The sequence below is a fragment of the Branchiostoma floridae genome, chromosome 6 (assembly GCF_000003815.2).
Source record: "Branchiostoma floridae strain S238N-H82 chromosome 6, Bfl_VNyyK, whole genome shotgun sequence".
NCBI lineage: Eukaryota > Metazoa > Chordata > Leptocardii > Amphioxiformes > Branchiostomatidae > Branchiostoma > Branchiostoma floridae.
The window spans coordinates 4058112-4077139 of record NC_049984.1 but is presented as its reverse complement, the minus strand read 5'-3'; the positions used below and the strand labels follow the sequence as shown (position 1 = coordinate 4077139).

General features: G+C 42.0%; 1 protein-coding gene across 1 annotated transcript; it reads right to left on the bottom strand.

The window, feature by feature from the left end:
• Positions 1-11422: 11422 nt before the first annotated feature.
• LOC118417982 (transmembrane protein 91-like) lies at positions 11423-18439 on the bottom strand. Its single transcript, XM_035823768.1, has 4 exons — positions 18287-18439; positions 16151-16209; positions 13680-13811; positions 11423-13023 (listed from the first exon to the last, which is right to left on the bottom strand). The coding sequence occupies exons 1-4, from the start codon at positions 18300-18302 to the stop codon at positions 12841-12843; spliced, it is 390 nt and encodes a 129-aa protein (XP_035679661.1). The 5' UTR covers positions 18303-18439; the 3' UTR covers positions 11423-12840.
• Positions 18440-19028: the final 589 nt, after the last annotated feature.

Here is a 19028-nt window from a genome sequence, read left to right as displayed (position 1 = left end):
ACATGTATGTGGTGATTTTCATGGGGCCTTTCCAGATAAAACTACTTTTATAATGAAATCTTGCACCTGTCTGTAGCACAGTTGATCATGTGATCATGATCATCCACCCATCAGTTGTTCCTAATAAAGAGAAATGTTTCTACACTGCAGTTACTAATGTACACAATATAAGGTCAGCTAAGTGCATCATACAAACATCAGCTTCCTTCAGCACTATCAGTAGCGGGGGAAGACAGTGATAGTGTAACTATGGGCCACAACAAGCTGTCCCCCCGGCCCCACTGCCACCCCTGTTGGGTGTTCCGCACGGAGAGCGATGTTGCGGACGTACTCACCCCGGCCGGTGTACATCACCACGCGCTTGTTGGATGCATCCACCACCATGATGTGACCGGAACTGTCCACACAGATGCCTTCGGGACGATTCAGGCGGCCACCACTCAGTCCCGGTCCTCCGAACTTCATCACGTACCGGCCGGTCTTGTCGTACATGTAGATGAAGTTAGTGTCCAAGTCCGAGACTACGATGTTGTCTTTCCCGTCAACGGCGACGCACATCGGCTTCTTCATCCTCGGGCCGGTATTCCACAGGAGTTTCCCATCCGGCGTGAAGGCCTGCACACCACCACGGGAGTGACCGTCAGACCATGTGACGTAAACGTGGTCATTGCGCAAGTCCACGGCCATTCCGCGGAGCGCTCTCCGTGGCACAGTGTCAGGTAGGTCAAAGTTGGCTTTGAGATCACCATCCCTGGTCACCTGTACCACGGAGTCAGGGCTGGCATAGTGCCCAAGCATCAAGACCCACAGATGACCATCCTTGTCGATGGACACATCAGATAGCTCCTTTGATGTGTACCCTAGCCCTGGTGAGAACTGACCATGGTACTGGTAAACGCCTTCCATGTTGTACACTTTGAGGCGCGTTGTGGACCGATCAGCCACCCAGATCTTGTTGTCGGGGGAAACTGCAACTCCGCGTCCGCCGCGCAGTTTTCCAGCCCCCGGCTCATCACCAAATGTGATTATGTGTGGCCTGCTGGCTTGGTCAGACGTTTCTGTTGAATGAAAAAAAATCACACAGCATGTTTACATCGCTCAGGTAAGTAATTCAGCCGGATCGTTACATCAATATTTGCTGAACGGTTCTTGAAAAGATACTATATATATATGTATATATATATATATATATATATATATAAGTCCAATTTTCTTTGCCACGTGTATTTTCATCAGCCTGACGTGCGATGCCCTGTGACGTATATGTTATGAATGTGAGCAATAGTACAACCAGCCAGCTGTTTGTACGCGTCATGTAATGGCATAAAATATCCCATATCACTGCTCTTCCATGGGATACAGACGCTAAAACATTGTTTATTAGTTACTATCATAATAGAAACAAAATTACGCGAATAATTTTGACTAAAGCAAAAGTAAAACCAGTCAATTGTTTTTATGCATCATATAATGACATGAACTGTTCTGTCATGAGCACAGCCTCCCTATGTGATACTAATGTGTACTAAAACATTTTTTGTGTTTGATTGTTTATGAAACAAAATAAGGGACATAAAAAGTAAATTGCAGTGCATTGGGTATGAAACAAGATACAACATCTAACCTTTTTTTTTTCAATTTAAAGAAAACTTAAAAAGAAATTGTAAATATTAGAAAAATAAAGATAAAAAAGATAGAAGTGTTATCCCGAACCTCCAGTGCCCGTGGAACCCGGCTTGTTGATTGGTGCATGTCCTGCTTCTTCCATCTCCGCAGTGATGCCGGGTGAGGGGCCACGCCCACGGACCGGACTCACCTATAAACGGTTGGAACAAGTCAAGTCTTGAGTATGCAAAACTCTCAATTTATTTCTATCACATCTAATTTAGTTTAGTAAAGAAAGTCATTTTGGGTGATATGTCGGCATAAAGTTTCCTTAAGACAAGGGCTCCATGACAAGGACTCCGTGTTTCAATATCTTACAACTCAGCTACTGTAAGGTCCATAGATCTGCTGTACAGTAAGCACCGTGTTGCTGTTTACTGGAAGGCTATGTTTGGACATCGGTGATGCAGAAAATTAGTCGCCAATAGCCATCTGTTGCTTTATGATCATCAGAGGTACACTGATGCTTAATGGGCACACAAGGAAACCCAAGTACTGACCTTGATGACGTCAGCAGATGTCACCTTGTCAGTCCCTATCAGTACAGCAGAACTTTGCCAGGCAGCACTGTCAGTAGTTTTGAGTCCTGCTGTGGCCGTACTGCCAGCGATGTTGGGTCCTGTTGTGATTGTAGTCGGCTGTAAACGGGCGAGTCAACAATTCTGTGTCAGATTTGTTCTAACAGAAAAATATGAAATAATGTTTATAATGTGTTCATGCATATGCTTGGCTGTGCATAGGCGGTTTGTTTACCAGTACTTCATGTGTGAACATTCAGTATGAATCAGTAATAGACTTACAGAGCCATGGATCCCAGGTTGGCGGTTGAAGTGCGTCAGGAGTACAGGTACCACGATCGCCAGTGTTACCGCGGTACCGAATGCCAGAGACAGAGACATGACAGTGTACATCAGTGGTCGTCGTGACAGGCGACGACGGAGCCGTCCACAAATGGTGCGACTTTCTTCGGCTGAGCCTGCGGGAGAACAGAAAATAAACATCTACTTCAAATGCGTTACCAACACAAATAAAGTTTCACTGTGATAAATACAGAACTATCATTTTTCTAATCGTACATCATTTCATCTGGTGCCATACAGCATCTCTAATTTGAAAAGCTCCGTTCCCTGTATACTACTAATGATTGTGAACAATATACAATAATTGTATTTTTTCCCGTTAAATATATAGAGGAATGTCCCAACTCTTCTGTAATACCAACCCGGAGCTTGTGGAGCCTGGTTGGAGTTGTACATCGGGTTTGGTTGCAGCTGGTTGATGACGTCCTGCGGGTTTGATAGCGGATTTGGCCCGCCCGGCACTTGTTGGGCCCCGCCGGTCGGTCTTCCTGGCCTCGGGGTGGAGGGGACAGCAGGTGCGTCTCGGTTCAGAGCTGGCCCGAGACGCATCCCGAACGATTCTCCATCCTCATACACGTGTGTGGCGGCCGCCACAGGTTGGGCCCCATCGGTGGTTCGTCCTGGCCTCGGGGTGGAGGGGACAGGCGGGGCGCTGCGAGGATTTCCCTTCAGAGGTGGTCCGAGACGCATCCCGAACGCGTCTCCATCCTCATACGTGTGTGTGGCTGGACCAGACGCCGCCTGGTCCCCTTGCCTCCTCCCATCATCCGGACCTCCAGCTTGGGATGGCCCACCGACCTCTTTCGGAGTTGTTTGTTGACCATGATCACTTCCATCGGGTCCTTCTCGAGAATAATGACATATCAAACCAGAGTTCCAAGACCTCACATCTACTTCAATTGCTGTTCAACTTTTCGAGTGACGTAGTACAAATGTTTCTAATCAATTATGCAAACAGCATTAGCATAAATTACATCAGTGCATCATCTTCTCCACTCAAATAACAGATATACAAGTCTCATCTAAGCAAGGAAAGGCTATAGTGGCCTTTTCTCGTCCATTATGCAGAAAAGGATGAGAAAAGGCCATGATTTTCTTGATTTATGTCGAATGGTGTTCACATTAAGTTAACTCCATAACCCAGTGTCCACCTTTAGGTAACTCCCGAAGTCAACAGGGATAAAACGATTCTTGAAATATGCCACTATTCTTTAAGGGTATTCTCTCATTAATCATGCAAACGAGGTCCTCATTTATATATATTTCGATCCTCCTCTGTTGCTAATTTACTTATGTCAGATGTTTGAATAGTTTTATCACTAAACGCAGAAAACTGATATGATTTTATCACCATTAGTTTAAGTTAGCTGCTGACTTGCACAATTATCGTCTAATCAAGTCAATTATTATCAAATATGTCCACATACTAAATATCATAATGATCCGTCGACCATTTCTTGTATTATCATTCTTTAACCTTTTATTAAAATCGGCCGCTGCAGTTATAACAAGTGCTTGGGGATCGTAGGCTACGTCACTCAAGAACCCAGGATATACTATCAAAAATTGTGACCAGAACACGAGATATCAAAAACGGAATTTCTGCTGCAGTACCTTAAAAGGCGCTAGGTAGCCCATTATCTAATGATGTCTTCATTTTGCCTACACCTACCGACAAACTAAATATCCTAAAGATCCATTTGCAGGTTCTTGAGTTGTGCTGTTCACAAAAACAAACAAACGCGCGCGCAAACCGTAACCTTCTTGGCGGAGGTAGCGAATACATCGCTGGCAGGTTAATGTAAAAGTTCCTGTAACATGTGAATAATCATCAGTAACAGGTATTTGAATGAGCATTATAAATCATGACATTCGTTGTCACCATGAAGATGTTGTTAGGTCGGCCATCAACAGAAACAAATAAGGTTAGGGTACGGCCACATGTGCGTATATACTGTCACGTCTGTATGAGATTCGTATGGAATTCTGAGCTTCTATCGGGCTCCACGGGTCGCTGGGAAAATAGTAGAAATTGTAGAAATAGTAAAAATTGGACAAATATAGACAGAAAACATGCCAAACGAGTTAGCTGGGTCGCAAACCATACTCCTCGGACAGCTAACTCCCCTGGCATGTTATCTGTCTATATTCGTCCAATTTCTACTATTTTTCCAATGACCTGTGGAGCCTGATAGAGGATAAGACTTCCATAAGGATTTCATACGGACTTGAATACATTCCCACGTGTGAACCAAGCTTTACCTGGCACCCCTGTTCCGCTAGACGGCGATCGCGCTGCGAGCTCACTGCGACCTAAATTGGAATTGTGTTACCCTTGATCTCATTATCTGAATATTGTTCCAATGGTTAAAGTATAACTGAAAAGTGAACAAAACACATAAGGCGTAAGAAAATCCTTGAGAGATCTATCAAATTTGAGGTCTCAGCCCGGCCGCAGCTCAGTCGCCACCCTAGTGGAATGTGGAAGTAACAGGTGGGTTAGTGTTATTTATTTATAAGAGGACAGGACAAAAAACACATCATGCTTATATGAGTCTTCTGCTCAATAGAATATTAAAAAAACAGATAACAGTCAAATGACATCGAATAAACTAAATCAGCAACAACGGAAACAAGTAATAATTGTAAGGTTACAATAAGAAACGAACTAAAAACAAGATAGTTACTACAGACACAAGGTTGGCTAACAATCGAATTGAACTAAGTGAATATTTCAGTCTCTGAAATGTAGTTATTGAACACATGGTCGAGTTGTGTTACTGTGATGTGCTTGGACTCTGATACTGCGAGGTAAGAGCACTTTTATTAAAATACGGCCTACATAAATCCACAATGCATACCTCGTGCATAGATCTATATGTTTAAAAATAAGGCCAAAATAACGCCTCGAAAATATATTTCTAAGAAAAGGCAGCCTTCATATAATATTGCAAAGAAGAATATCAAATACAGAACAGTAACTGTTATGAAACTTCCTAACATGGTCTATTTGAAAATCTCCCTTGTCTGCGGTGTACTTTTGGACTTAAAACATGCCTGAAACTTTAAATATATTGAGTCATTTTAATAGTGGAAAATATCTGGTTTGCCCATACTTTATGTGTACTCCCATATACGAGTAGACCCTTACACCGGATATATTTGCACATTTCAACAAGCGTGAGAAAACCTCTACCATACAGCACAGACTCGTGCGCCGACGTAATGAGATTCAAATATGTGGAGAGGAAATATTTCCACAGCGCCTGGGTAAATCATGGTTCACAAGACTCTCACAAGAAGCGTAAACTAGGGTAAATATTGAGCTCGAGTCTTTTAGAATTTGTAGCGGTAAATAACTTCTTAAACTGTTACCCAAGCCAAGAGTCGTGTTGAATAATCGCATGTATGAATTTAAGGATATTATGCTAAAACAATATTTTACTGAAATTCTGATGCATATTTTAAGTATAGCATACATGCTCAGCTTTTACCCCATGTACCCTATACGTAAGGCCACAGGAAGTACATTTTATGGATTGCTTGGATGAACTATGCTGAAGACTAATACTTTAATGTACTGCTAGGCTGTGATGTTTATATTGTAAGCCATGTTTTTTTAATGAATAAAGATGTTTATATCCGGGGAATTCGGTGGTTGGTGCCTACCAGGACGTCAGAGGACTGGATTAAAAATTGATATTTAAATCAGCAGATCAAATTACTGGTTAATATAAAAGCCCATATTTTGCCAAAAAAACACCTGCTTTGTGCTGACCATTGCGTCACCGTGACATCATCGCGATCGCCCGTATGCTGAAGACCTAATTATTATCCACGCCTGACTTTTTCTAAGCTATTTTCCAATTTTTGTCACAACCTACCAACGTTAACACACAGCTATTCTTGAGCCATCTTGGTGATCAACAGACACAAGAATAGACAGAGACACAGACAGGCAAGCGCGAATAAGCATTCTCCCAATGCGAATAGTTTCATCACTTTGTTAACGTTTAACTTATTAACAACTTTGCTTTGTGCACAACTAAGTGTTATAAAACTGGCATATAATATCCCTAACAAACTGAAGGTCTGGTGGAACCTATTTTGCTGTATGGTGCAGAAACCTGGACACTTACTTGTCAACTCCAGAACAGATTAGATGGGACTCACACAAAGTTACTTCGCAGAGCACAGAACATATCTTGGACTCAACATGCTACACTCAAAACTATATATGGAAGTCTTCCACAGCTTTTAAAGAAACTGACTCACCGAAGGGTAAAATTTGCGGGACACTGTTGCCGAGCAAAACAGTATGGAAACCAAGAGGACGGGTACATTGCAGAAGTTTGACTTTTACGGACACTTTAACTAGAGACTCTGGTATTGATTTTGATAACCTAGAGCAAGCTATGTCAGATAGGGCCCTATGGGGTGAAATATGTATTAGCTGGTCCCGACCTCCGGTCGCTGATATGTATGTATGTATGTAAAACTGGCAAGCGTATAGGACAACAGATGTACTCGGCAGAGTATTAGAAGGCTGTGTGGGGAAGAAAATCTACTCCAGTTATGAATATTCCTGACTCCACTGGAACAGAGTACATATTCAACACATTTTGGTAACAAGTGCCAATCTTGTATCGTAGTTCGGCATGGAAATTGACCGGATAACATTCCGGTTACCATGGCAATGACTGTTCGTTTTGAATCCTGCAACTAGTGATAAAGACTGTATGGTGTATCCCCGGCTTGTAATTAGCCAGCGAAAGGGTATGTCACCCCGTAATAAGGGGCTGTATAACCCCGTCGTGTGTAAGCACGTCGACCGATGATGATGATGGTGTAATATGTTGACACTACCTTGTTCTTGATTTTATAAAGTTAATCTTAGTAATCTTTCCCGCAACAAAGCATAACATTTTTCTGCAGTTTTTTGCTTCTGATTTGTTTTGATACCAGGGTGAGGTGCAGATCATGACAAGAGGAACTGCCAAATGTGAGAAACGATCAGGATTTCTAGATATAAAATCAACGTTATTTTTTCAGTACCTCTAGACATGTGCATTATTCATTGCGACAACTTCGTTTTAAACGTTAACACTGTGTCCTAAAACTGCTTTAAATTTGCTTTTTCGTCTAGTTTTGTTCCGTTTTATAATTGATAAGGTGACGTTTCGTCTGTTGTAGCTACAGAGGATACAAAAATACGAGGAAAGATCAGGACTCCAATTTCTAGACATGAAATCAACGTTATGATTTTGTCTGTACCTCTAGCTATAGACGTGCATTTTTCATTGCCTCTCATGATTACGTTGTATCCTAAACTGCTTTTGCTTGTCTTCTTGTTTAGTTTTATTCCATACTATATCAATTGATAAGGTTAGTAATACGTTTCGTCTGTTGAAGCTAAACTGTTGGAAAAACATGGTGAAACGAGGATCAGGACTCCAATTTCTAGATATAAAATCAACGTTAAGATATTTCTGTATCTACTCTAGACATGTGCATTTTTCATTGCCTCCCATATACGAAGGCCCATAGCGACAATTTAACTTCGTTTTGAATCTTAACGTTGTGTCCTAAAACTGCTTTAAATTTGCTTTTCTACTCGTCTAGTTTTGTTCCATTTTATGATTGATAAGATGACGCTTCGTCTTTTGTAGATTAAGTGTTGGAAAACATGGTGACACGAGGATCCAAAAATGTGAGGAAAGATCAGGACTCCAATTTCTAGATATAAAATCAACGTTATGTGGATTTTTCATTGCCTCCCGGGCACGAAGGCTCACAGCGATGACTTCGTTATGATTGTGTACGTTGGGTCCTAAACTGTTTTAAATTTCCTTTTTTTCTTGTCTAGTTTTATCTAATTCCATAATTGATAAGGTGACGTTTCGCCTCGTGAACTCCGGGTAAAACAGTGAAAATGAGAAAAATACTTGTTTAAATGGCCCCGGTTCCCTGTATGTATGAACGCAGTGTTTCTTACAATGTTACGATTAGAACACAGCTGCAGACTGAGAGTCATCCTAGTTAGTCTACCGCTCCCATCCTCTCCCCTTACCAAGTACATTATGTTGGTGAGGGGAGAGTATGGGAGCCCGGCGGTAAGGGGTTACCTCACTGAAGCTGCGGCATGTTGGCGGCGTCGCTGCGCCTTGCTGAGCGATTTGAACAGAGCGCTCAACGAATTTCGTCTACAGAAAGCGAATCATTCACGCTTTGCGTATTTTGTTGTCTTTTGTTGGCGATACATGTGCGTTTTGCACGATATTCTCATTTTAAAGTAAAGGGCAACATAGAATTTAGTTAGGAGGCAACGACGCCGCAAACTTACCGCGCCCAGTGCAATATTCCCTTAAACTAACTGGAATGATACACAGTCGGACAATTTGAACTGACCTGGCTGCAGATCTAGGTCCGCGTTGTACATCGGGTTCAGCGGCAGGTTGACGATGTCTTCCTCCCGCATCCAGTAGACACCGGCCCTCTTGGCGTTTCTCCGTTTGGGGAGGAGAAACTGCGACGGAGTTTCTTCGGAAGGACGCGGCGGGCCCCCGGAAGTTTCTCCAGAGAGACGCGGCGGTTCTCTCGGAGTGTCTCCTGAGGGATGAGACGGTCCTCCCTGACGACGACGGTTCTTTTTCGGGGGAAGAGGCGGTGGCACCTCAGAAGCCTTTTGGAGAGAAGCCATCGGAGTATAGCCGTTGTTTACGATAGCTGACATAGGAGTGTAGCCAGTGTCTACGAGAGAAGCCATTGGAGTATAACCATTGTTAACGATTGATTTCATTGGCATGTAGCCATTTTCTTCACGTGTAGACCCTCCTGGGTCAGTCAACTCTGTCGGGCTGTTTGCTGTTTGGGTCTGCTGAAGTTCGCCAACCGGACCCTCCGCCATCTCGCACTCGGACCGCACCCAATCTGATGCCGATCACGAAATGCGCTTTCTCCGCTCTGTCGTGTGCGAAAAAGCCGATCCCACTAATTGTCTAGAAATCGGATGTGGCACATCATGAACATGCAACATCAACAGCAGCCACTTTTTTATGTTTAGGAGGAATTTTTCAATTTACTATGAGTTATCGCTGCTTTGACGTCAGAGACCTGTGATATTATAATATACATGGTGTATTGTGGTAAAACGTGTGGATGTAAGTATTCTTTTTGTCATTATCGTTGCAAGATTAAGTTGACACTTTTCAAAAGAATTTTTCAAGTGAAAGTGTAAAATCATCTTACGCCGTCGCGGCTTAGATTTATAACGCGCAAATCACAAAGCGTCAGCTGTGCGTGAATATTCAAGAGGAGCCGTTGTATAACGTCTTTGAAGAAACCATGCATTATCCACAGGGGTTGCTTACCTCGTTTTTGGCTTAAAATTTTCTCATTTGCTATAAGATATTGATGAGAAATCTCCGGACTAACTTTTGGTCCAGTATATTGCCATTGTGTTACTGTCATTGAAGTAACCACAATATTGTGTCGGCTGTTTTTAATTCTTGTGTAGAAAATTTTGTCACGCACACGAGTGGTAAATGGCATAGAGCAGACTTGTTATTCTTGCATACCGGATAGATTGAGTCTGAGTACTGCGGAGTTAGTAGATGGATATTCAAGACACCTTTACGAACTGTGAACTGTGACTGTGTGTGTTTTGACAAAACGCTACACAAGAATGTAGACCAATGTTTGATGAATTTGTCGTGCTGTGTTGTAACTCCCTTTTAACACCGATTTTTGGTAATTCAAAACAAGGATTTTGAGTCCCAATCTAGACTAGCCAAATGTAAGGTCATTTGACAAATTGCTAGGTCACATAACTGTTCATTTGATGAAAAAAACCTATGTTGAAATAGCTAAAATGTGATTCAAATAATATATCTTTGCTGCCTTCAACCCTTTGCATATAATAATAATAATAATATCGGGTGTATTTTGCAGCCATTAGGTACCCAGAGTGAGGGTAATGAGGCTGTTTAACGTGGTCGAGGCACCTCCTCGAGCACGGGACCCCCGTTTTACGTCCCTCCCGGAAGACGAATATCAATTCATAATTATGGTATAGAAAGCCTACTCTTCAACAAGATCATTTCAGTGCCATTGACGAAAGATAACGAATGTTATGTAAAACGTCTGACCGTTTTCAAAAACATATAAAGCTGCTTGAGTAACTGATGTTTCGCGTTATCTCGTGACGTCATGACCTGGGTGTCTAACCTTCATCGACGTAACATAATATATTGTGACAGTGTTTGGCCCAGAGATCCTGGGTTCAAACGCTTGACGTGCTCCAATGCTGTGTCCTTGGAAAGGCACTCTGCACCAACTCCCCACTTGATTGGAAATGTGACCTTAGCATTAAGTAAATTCCTGTTTTAGTCTGTAACAATTCGCGAGTAGTTAATAGTATGGCATACGTGGAAACGGTGACACATAGCGACTTCAGCTAATATTGCAACAAGCAAGACAAACATCCGATTCAGGTATTTACTCTTGTTTTCCAAAGAAACTAAACAGAAATGTCTTGATTTAACCCTCAAACACCCGAGTGGGGTCCGTTTGGATATTCATTTTAGAGACCACTCGCTTTAACTAAGACTGACGTGATGACGTATATACTAAACCTCAATGTACAATTATCATTTCTAAATATGACCCTGCATTTAACCTTATATTCTATAATGGAGTGCCCCTATTAGATGCTGTGTGTTATTGCCTATTGTACTCGTATTCATTTTGGTCAATTTCAACTCTCATTTCCTAGAGATAAACTTGTCTTGATATTAACCCCTTGGCCTTGTTTGTATTAAAGTGCATAACCTCGGTGCACGCTTACTCCTGTACCCACTCTTGTTGATTAATGAATAAAAAAAGGAGAAAAAAAATAGTTTGCTTTGATTTTACAAACACCTTTATTGATGACAAAATTGGGTAGAAAAGAATCAACACCTGGAGTCCTGTACATACAAATATATGTGACAAATATTGGTACATAGAAGGCGTGGTTGCTATAGTGACCCTAATTTTTGACACTCACATAAAATCGGCAACAACTCCGTATCCAAAATATTTAGAAAGAAGTAAGAGAAAGACTTTCGTCTTAAAATTCATATTTACATCAATAATAAAACGATAGACTCAAGTTTGATGCACAGTGCAGACTGATTTTGAGTATCAAAACCAGAAAATGCCTATTTTTAACAAAATCGTCATTGATCTTCTTTAACACTTGCTTGACAAAACCAAATGACTTCCTGTGCGTATACACAACACATTTCTATAAGTCATAAAGCTTAAGCTCTCAAAGTAGACGTGACAACTTTGCAATACAGACCGAAGTAGTGTATGGCTAGTCAACAGGGTACATCAGTTACTGACTGTACATTTCAGAGTTAGAAGCCAAGGATAATCTTGTTTTGAGGTAGGAGATTATATGTCTGGAATCTCAATATGTGCATCACTTTACAAGAGTGATGGTGGAAGAAAAGTTCCAAGGAGTGTTGACAAGAAACATATCTATTCGGATTGTTCCATCTTATAGATTTGCAAGGGATGGACGGCACTACTGAGGAAAACTATTACACACTCGACCACGCTATATTATATTGCGTTTTCTTTTTACATCCCAGCCTTTGTAGTTACTCTCCAAGCAGAGGTTAGGCTCCGGCTTTTTTTGACGCCTTTTAGGCGTTTCGATTTTGTTATAATTTCCGTTTTTGACTGTAGGACCAAAAATGATGATAAAATAGAAAGCCCAATACAAAAGCTTGAAACGCATTAAAAATTATCCGGCGCCTAACCTCTGCTTGGACGGGTACCTGCTGTTGCAGCACGACCGTATCGCTAATTCACCTTTATCCGAGGGGTAACCTATTTCCGTTACTTTAAAAAAAAACCCATGGTATCCAGGGATATCACTATTATCACGTTGACGGGCCGTGGTTTAAAACTGCTTCATTTTGAAAACATTGCTGTTTCAAACCACCGTCCGTCGACTTGGCATCCCTAAATCCCCTGTTTCTTAATACAACGCATATAGGTTACCCCGCGGATAAAGGTGAACATAGCGTCATCACAATGTAATGTACAGTAAACCCGTCCGAATAATCGCCAAGCAGATCCTACGGTGCCGAGTATAGTCGGCCAAAGAGATTCAGACGGGCACCGAAGTATACACACTCCTAGTCCGGCTTCACTCCTCTGCCAGCTTTTCATAGTATATTATGCTACCGTAGGATCTACTTGGAGATGACGTCGGAGGTGTTAGAGTTGGAGCGAGCCATGTTGCGGAGAGGGGGAGGGGGTGCTAGCCGTTAATCGCCGCGACAATCTGAGCGGGAACGATGACGAACAGGTAGACGGGCACCATGATGACGGCGATGATGATTCCAGCAATGCCGATCCCCAGCGCCACCTTCCAGAGGGTAGCCGCCGTCCGGGCCGCAGCTTTGGCGCCTTCCCTGTCACCTGCGTCCCACTTGGAGTCCACCTGGCGACGGAAATAAAAAGAGCAATGGTCAGATTGTGGTGTCGGGCGTGAGCTAGTTCGATCCCCGCCGTGTCCCCCGACGTTGTGCTCTTGGGAAAGGCCTCACTTCACCCGGGTGTAAAAATGGGTACCTGTCTGTATCGTGTATGTGGCGCTGTTAAAATAAGTTACAGAACTTGAGTGCAGTGCCACATTGTCATCGTCTTTTCAAAAGCAAATAGGAAAAAATGGTCAGAAGCTGAGAATGTAAAAAAAAAGTAGCGCTTTTCTAAGACCGTTGGGACAGTGGACTATTCACTGTGTCTAGGCAATGGTAGTGAAAGGTAGAGCCCATCTTTTTAGAAGAATCAGACATTGGAAGAATCTATTGTTCGCTATACTATTCCCTGTGTCTTCAGTCATTTGTTCAACCTTCCTGACCAATGAAGGAACTTTTTTTCGCACAGTTCGCATCAGTTTTTGGTACCCCATATGATGTCATCCATATAATCAAATCAACATGCGTCGATGAAGATTAGACATCCAGGTAATAAGATATGCCAAAAAACAGTTACTCAAGCGACTGGATATGATTTAGAAACCTCGGAAGTTTCCAAATCATATCCAGTTGCTTTTTGGCCTACGGTAAGCATACTAAATAAATGATGAATACTGACCTGGCAGGCGAAGATGAGAGAGGCGAGTCCGATCGGACAGAAGCAGCAGAGGCAGGTGAAGACGGCCATGCAGATTCCGGGGTCAGGCTTCGAGTCCTGCATGATGATCATCGTCTGTGGGGCGGCGCCAACCTGGAGAGAGAAGGAGGACACGTCTTCAGATGGGTTTGTAATTAAAGGCACTAGCTCCGAGCAAGAGTTTTGAACTTAATATATCGGACTTCTTAAGCGCATTTCTGTATTGTACACTGTGCGAGGCAATTTGGTCTTTGGACTGCCATCTTATACTTTGAATTGTATTGTATTGTTATATACAATAAACTTCATTGTCCTTGTTTTCAAAATAAACCATCTCCCTCTCTCTCTCTCTTTTACGTCTTCATAAAAAGAACTTTATTGCGCGACAATTGTACATGGTACAAAGTGTGGCAACAACTATTACACAAAGTACAAAACAGAGGTATAGGATACAGCTTTACATCCTAGTTAACATAACAATAAGGGCTAACATAATTCTTTGACATAGTATTATATAACGGGGTAGGCTAATCATTAGTTTCGGTATTTTTTCTAATAGCAAAGAAGTCCTTGGTATATTTGCCTATGTTTGCATTATTGGAGTTCTAACATCTAGGGATGTATACTAATCTGTTTGTAGCATCATGTCCCTTAAAATATGTTGTACTTGATTCGAAAAACGTGAATAATTCAGATGAGTTTTACGTTAAAAGCACTCCGAACAAGAGTTTTGAACTTTAGATATCAGACTTTTTAAGCGCCCTCCTGTATTGTACACTGTGCGAGGCAATTTGATCTTTCGACTACCATCTTGTACTTAGTGTATGTTGTTATACAAAGAAACCAGTTCTCAGTTTTTAAATAAGCACGACCTCTACACTCTTGTTCTTGGTTTTCTTATATTGTTTCTTTTTTTTTCTTCATTTATTTATTTATTCAAAATGCGACGGTACATTACACAGTCCTATAGGCAGCACAGCTGATTGCATAGGTCTACAAATAACATAACTTACAACGGTTGTTTCTAAGTGTAGGATGTGCGTTTATCAAAGTCTAAACGTGGGTTTACACGTGCGTATATTTTCAAGTCCTTATGAGGTCCGTGTCGAAGTTTTAGCCACAGTTTGCTGGAAAAAAATACAAATTAGACAAATGTTGCCAAATAACATGCCAGCGGAGTTGGCTTGTCACAAACCATACTCTTCGGACAGATGGCTTCCAACGGATATGTATCTAATACCAGCTCAAAAGAGAACAAGAAACAGTCATGCCTTCAAATACCAGAGTTACCAACCTAGGATTGATGTGTTGAAAAATTCGTACTTTCCCAGAACTATCGTAGAGTGGAACTTGTTATCACCAAGTACAGTAGGGGCATCTTCTCTCGGTAGTTTTAAAGAACGCTTGCAGATAGATGTGCAAAAGTTAGGGGTAACGAGTCGTTCGGTGTAATATAACCAGCTGCTGCCGCGCCGCGTGCCTGTGAAGCTGGTGTGTTACGCCAAACGGCGGTTATACCGGCTATATAGATGCAGATGCAGATGCAGATGCAGATGCAGACAGCTAACTACTCTGATATGTTATGTGCCTGTCTTTGTCCAATTTCAGTTATTTTTCCAGTGACCCGTGGAGCCTCGTAGAGGCTAAGGCTTCCTCACGGACCTCATACAGACTTGAATACATTCGCACGTGTGAACCCGGCCTAAGACGCAGTAAGTTTGGAAAAAGTCTCTGTCCAAGAAACTGGATGGTAACTACACCCGTCTGCTTCGTTATGCTCTGAATGTACCCTGGCAGAGTCGCATCGGAAAAACAACAGCTGTACAATGGACTTCCCCCGATCACTAGAACTATTCAGAAAAGAAGAGTGGCCCTAGCTGGCCATGTAGCACGTCATGAGGAGATGGCTGCCAAAGTTCTCCTCTGGGAACCTGACGCAAAGAGAAAAAGGGGACGACCGAACCTAACACTTAAGAAAGTTTTGGAGGAGGAGGTTGGTTTAAAGGACTACAACTTTCTAGCCGCCATGCATGATAGAAACGCATGGTCAGACATTGTAAAGCTAGGGGCACAACCCGCCGTACTTGCAAGTGCGTGCTGTCTACGTGCCAAAACGTGGGCAATCTTTTGGTATCCGTAAGTGGTAAGTACCGTCTCCGTACGAACACGTGGCGATTCCCACGGATTTGGGAGCACGCAGACACGCCGTAGAAATTTAAGTGCATGCAGAACTTTCTCTGCGTTCGGGCTGCGGAATCGCCCTCCGTACGTGCCAGTACGGGCGACGCACCTGCCATGTACAGACTGAACGTTTTCAGGAATACGTGGCGGACGTGGCCTCCACAAAAAACGTACGGACAAATTGCACGTACGGCGGGTTGTGCCCCAGGCTTTAAGGGCACCTCATATGAGGACGAACTGAACTGAACTGAACTGAACTGGAAAAGACGTACCACGACTGTCTGCTGCTGCGGCATACCTGGCTGCACCATGCCGGGCTGCTGGTCGTATCCTGGAAAATATGGAATCTTGTTAGATAACGTTACTAGTATTCATTGATGTTAAACGTGTAAGTTATTGTGCTATTATCATTGTTATTTAGTCATTGTTAGTAAGACAACGTTTCGCAAATAGTAGTCATAGTGTACGTATTTTGTGGAAGAGGACACCGGGGAAAATAGTGGTTGTATTCAACACTAATGAACATTCCTCAAACATGACTCAATTAGAAACAAAACAGAGTCGCATAATGGTTTCGATTTGATACATTTTTTTTAAATCCACATTTGTGTGCTTGTGGGTCTATCGGATAATTTACTATTTTCGTAATACACGTACTGTATTAGTCTGGTGTTTGACTAAGTGGCCAGCTTTGACATTAGATGTATCTTATGCCACGGTACCAGTAAATCTGGCTGGAGATTATGATTAATGGTATGAATTTTTTAAGAGATGTGCTGATGTTTTGAAACAAATGTTTAAATATAGTACACAACAAGGGTTTGACGTAAGCAACTTGATCAATGCAGTGCATTCTCTGCCTCGGAATTGGGAAGCGCACTGCGCAACCGGAGATTTCGAACTCGTAACGCCTATAATTATCGATCAATTACATGTACATGTCTTCAGCTTGTCATGTCCTTTCGTTGGTTTTGTAATCCTCTCGCACTTTTATAAGTTGATGATTGTGCGCTTTACTCAAGTTGTGTGATTCTGTGACTGGGCGCCTATGTATACAATGCGCATAGTAACTTCCCGACACTTTTAGACTTCACAGAAATGTAGAAATAAGAAATGAACTAGATACAATGTCGTGTTTGTGTAGTTGCTAGGGACTTGGTGGTGATTATGTTAATGAAGTTATCTAGGTCAATCCACCCGTACAAAGGCCTGTCACGCAAAGTCTAGGGGGATTGTAATTGCCAAAGGATGACCTCTTTTTTTCTTCTTACGCATACAAAAATGTATCCTCCGCCTAAGCCAGGATGATGGCGAAATGGTTTCTGTACACAGACAGTGGGTAAATATCTTATGTCCAATTTCACAGCTCAGTAGATGTCATTGTGTAGAACAGGACATCAGAGAATTGTGTCAGGCTTCTGCTGCATTCTGACCGAAGATCCTGCCCATGGTGTCTCTGTTGCTAGGAGACGGGTAAACAACGAACACGTTGTCGACTTTATCATGTATCATTTTTCTTAATTTCCAAAGATGCTACTGCTTCTTCTTTCGTTTTCTGTCAACAGTTTTGAGGCCACACCATGGAATTCATTAATGAACCTGTTTGTGCTTGACAAAAAAAATACTTTCGCCTTTCCTGACCTTGTACATGTGCACGGCTTTCGCCTTACTTCACAATAACCTTGGTTGCGAAATATACACATCACGAAAAAAAAGATTCATACACTTTATACACGTGCACAGTTAACGTAGTATATTTGTCTGCTGAAAATAACAAACAAAGAAAAGTACTTGCTGTATAAGAAACGGGATACTTAGAAAGACACTGCCTGAACAAAGAGTGTTATTTGTATTACTCGTTACGCCCACTAAAAATCACAGAGGATTCCAAGTTTCCATGTCGCAATTAGAAAACTACATTCTTAGCGAAGCCAAAATCTGTTGACCGAGCATACAAACGGTCTGTTTATGTCTAAAATACGACAACGCTATAAAAACAGGACACTTATGCTCAACAAGGTACAACTGGTGGCCACATGCATAGTGGCACGTAGTTGTCTGTACATAGACTAAACATGCTTCAAACAAGATTTCTACTTCCAAATCTTCTAGCTTGTGAATTGTTCCGATAATTATAGCTTCTTTTTTTAAAAATATCTTGTCAAATAGAATTCTTGTCATTTTTACAGGTAACAATTGCTTAACAGGAAACACACGTGGCACCGACAAACTGTTACTGAAGAAACAAGTGTCATCATGTCCGACATAGAACAGCTCGTCACCCAAGCTTCTACACTGTAACCGGCTGAATAAATGTCATCTTTAGCGTGCTCTGTTACACAAACAAGTCTTTTTTATAGGATAAAGAGAAGTTGATTCAATGAAAGTGAAACATAGCGTTAACATACCTGGTGCAACGCTCATTTTTCTTGTTATTCCGATGTAATAGAATTCCTGAGAAGCAAAGTCCGAATATGGGTTGGAGACAGGCAAGTGTTCGATCTAAGTAAGTTTCACGGAGCCTCAAACTTCGCTACCGGGGTATGAGGAAGGTGTCGACTACTCCAAGCGTGTGAGGCCGTCGTCCGCAGCAACGGATATTATACCGCATGCAACACAAGCTGGGGTTACCAGGAGACAACCCATACGTCACAGAAATGGGCGTGACCAAACCAGCACTTTCTGCCGGAAGCGGTCGGACCGGTCGGATTGTTGATGTAGCCAGGTTACAACAGGTTTCAAACAACAAAGTAAACAATGTATGTACGATAATCGTTCTATAGAAGTACTAATCCATAGATCCACCAACAGATAGGCAAAAAAAATAGAATATTTACTTGCTATTGTCTGAAGTATTTGGACTGATCAATGTGGGGTTAACCTTATGGATGTCGGTAGAAAACGGCTGATTTCAAACCTCCCTGTTTCAAACAATATGTCTACATTTATTTGTTTGAAGAAAGATTAAGATTTACAAATATAACATTACACATCACTGACAGACAGACGCACAGAGCAACATATACAAGTTAACTAGCATGCAACACAGATGTTAAAAAAGATTGTCAAAATGTCACAAAAATTTTCGTGTAAAATGTTGTGAAATTGAAATTTTCTGACATTGACGAAATGATCGTTTTTGCCCAAGGC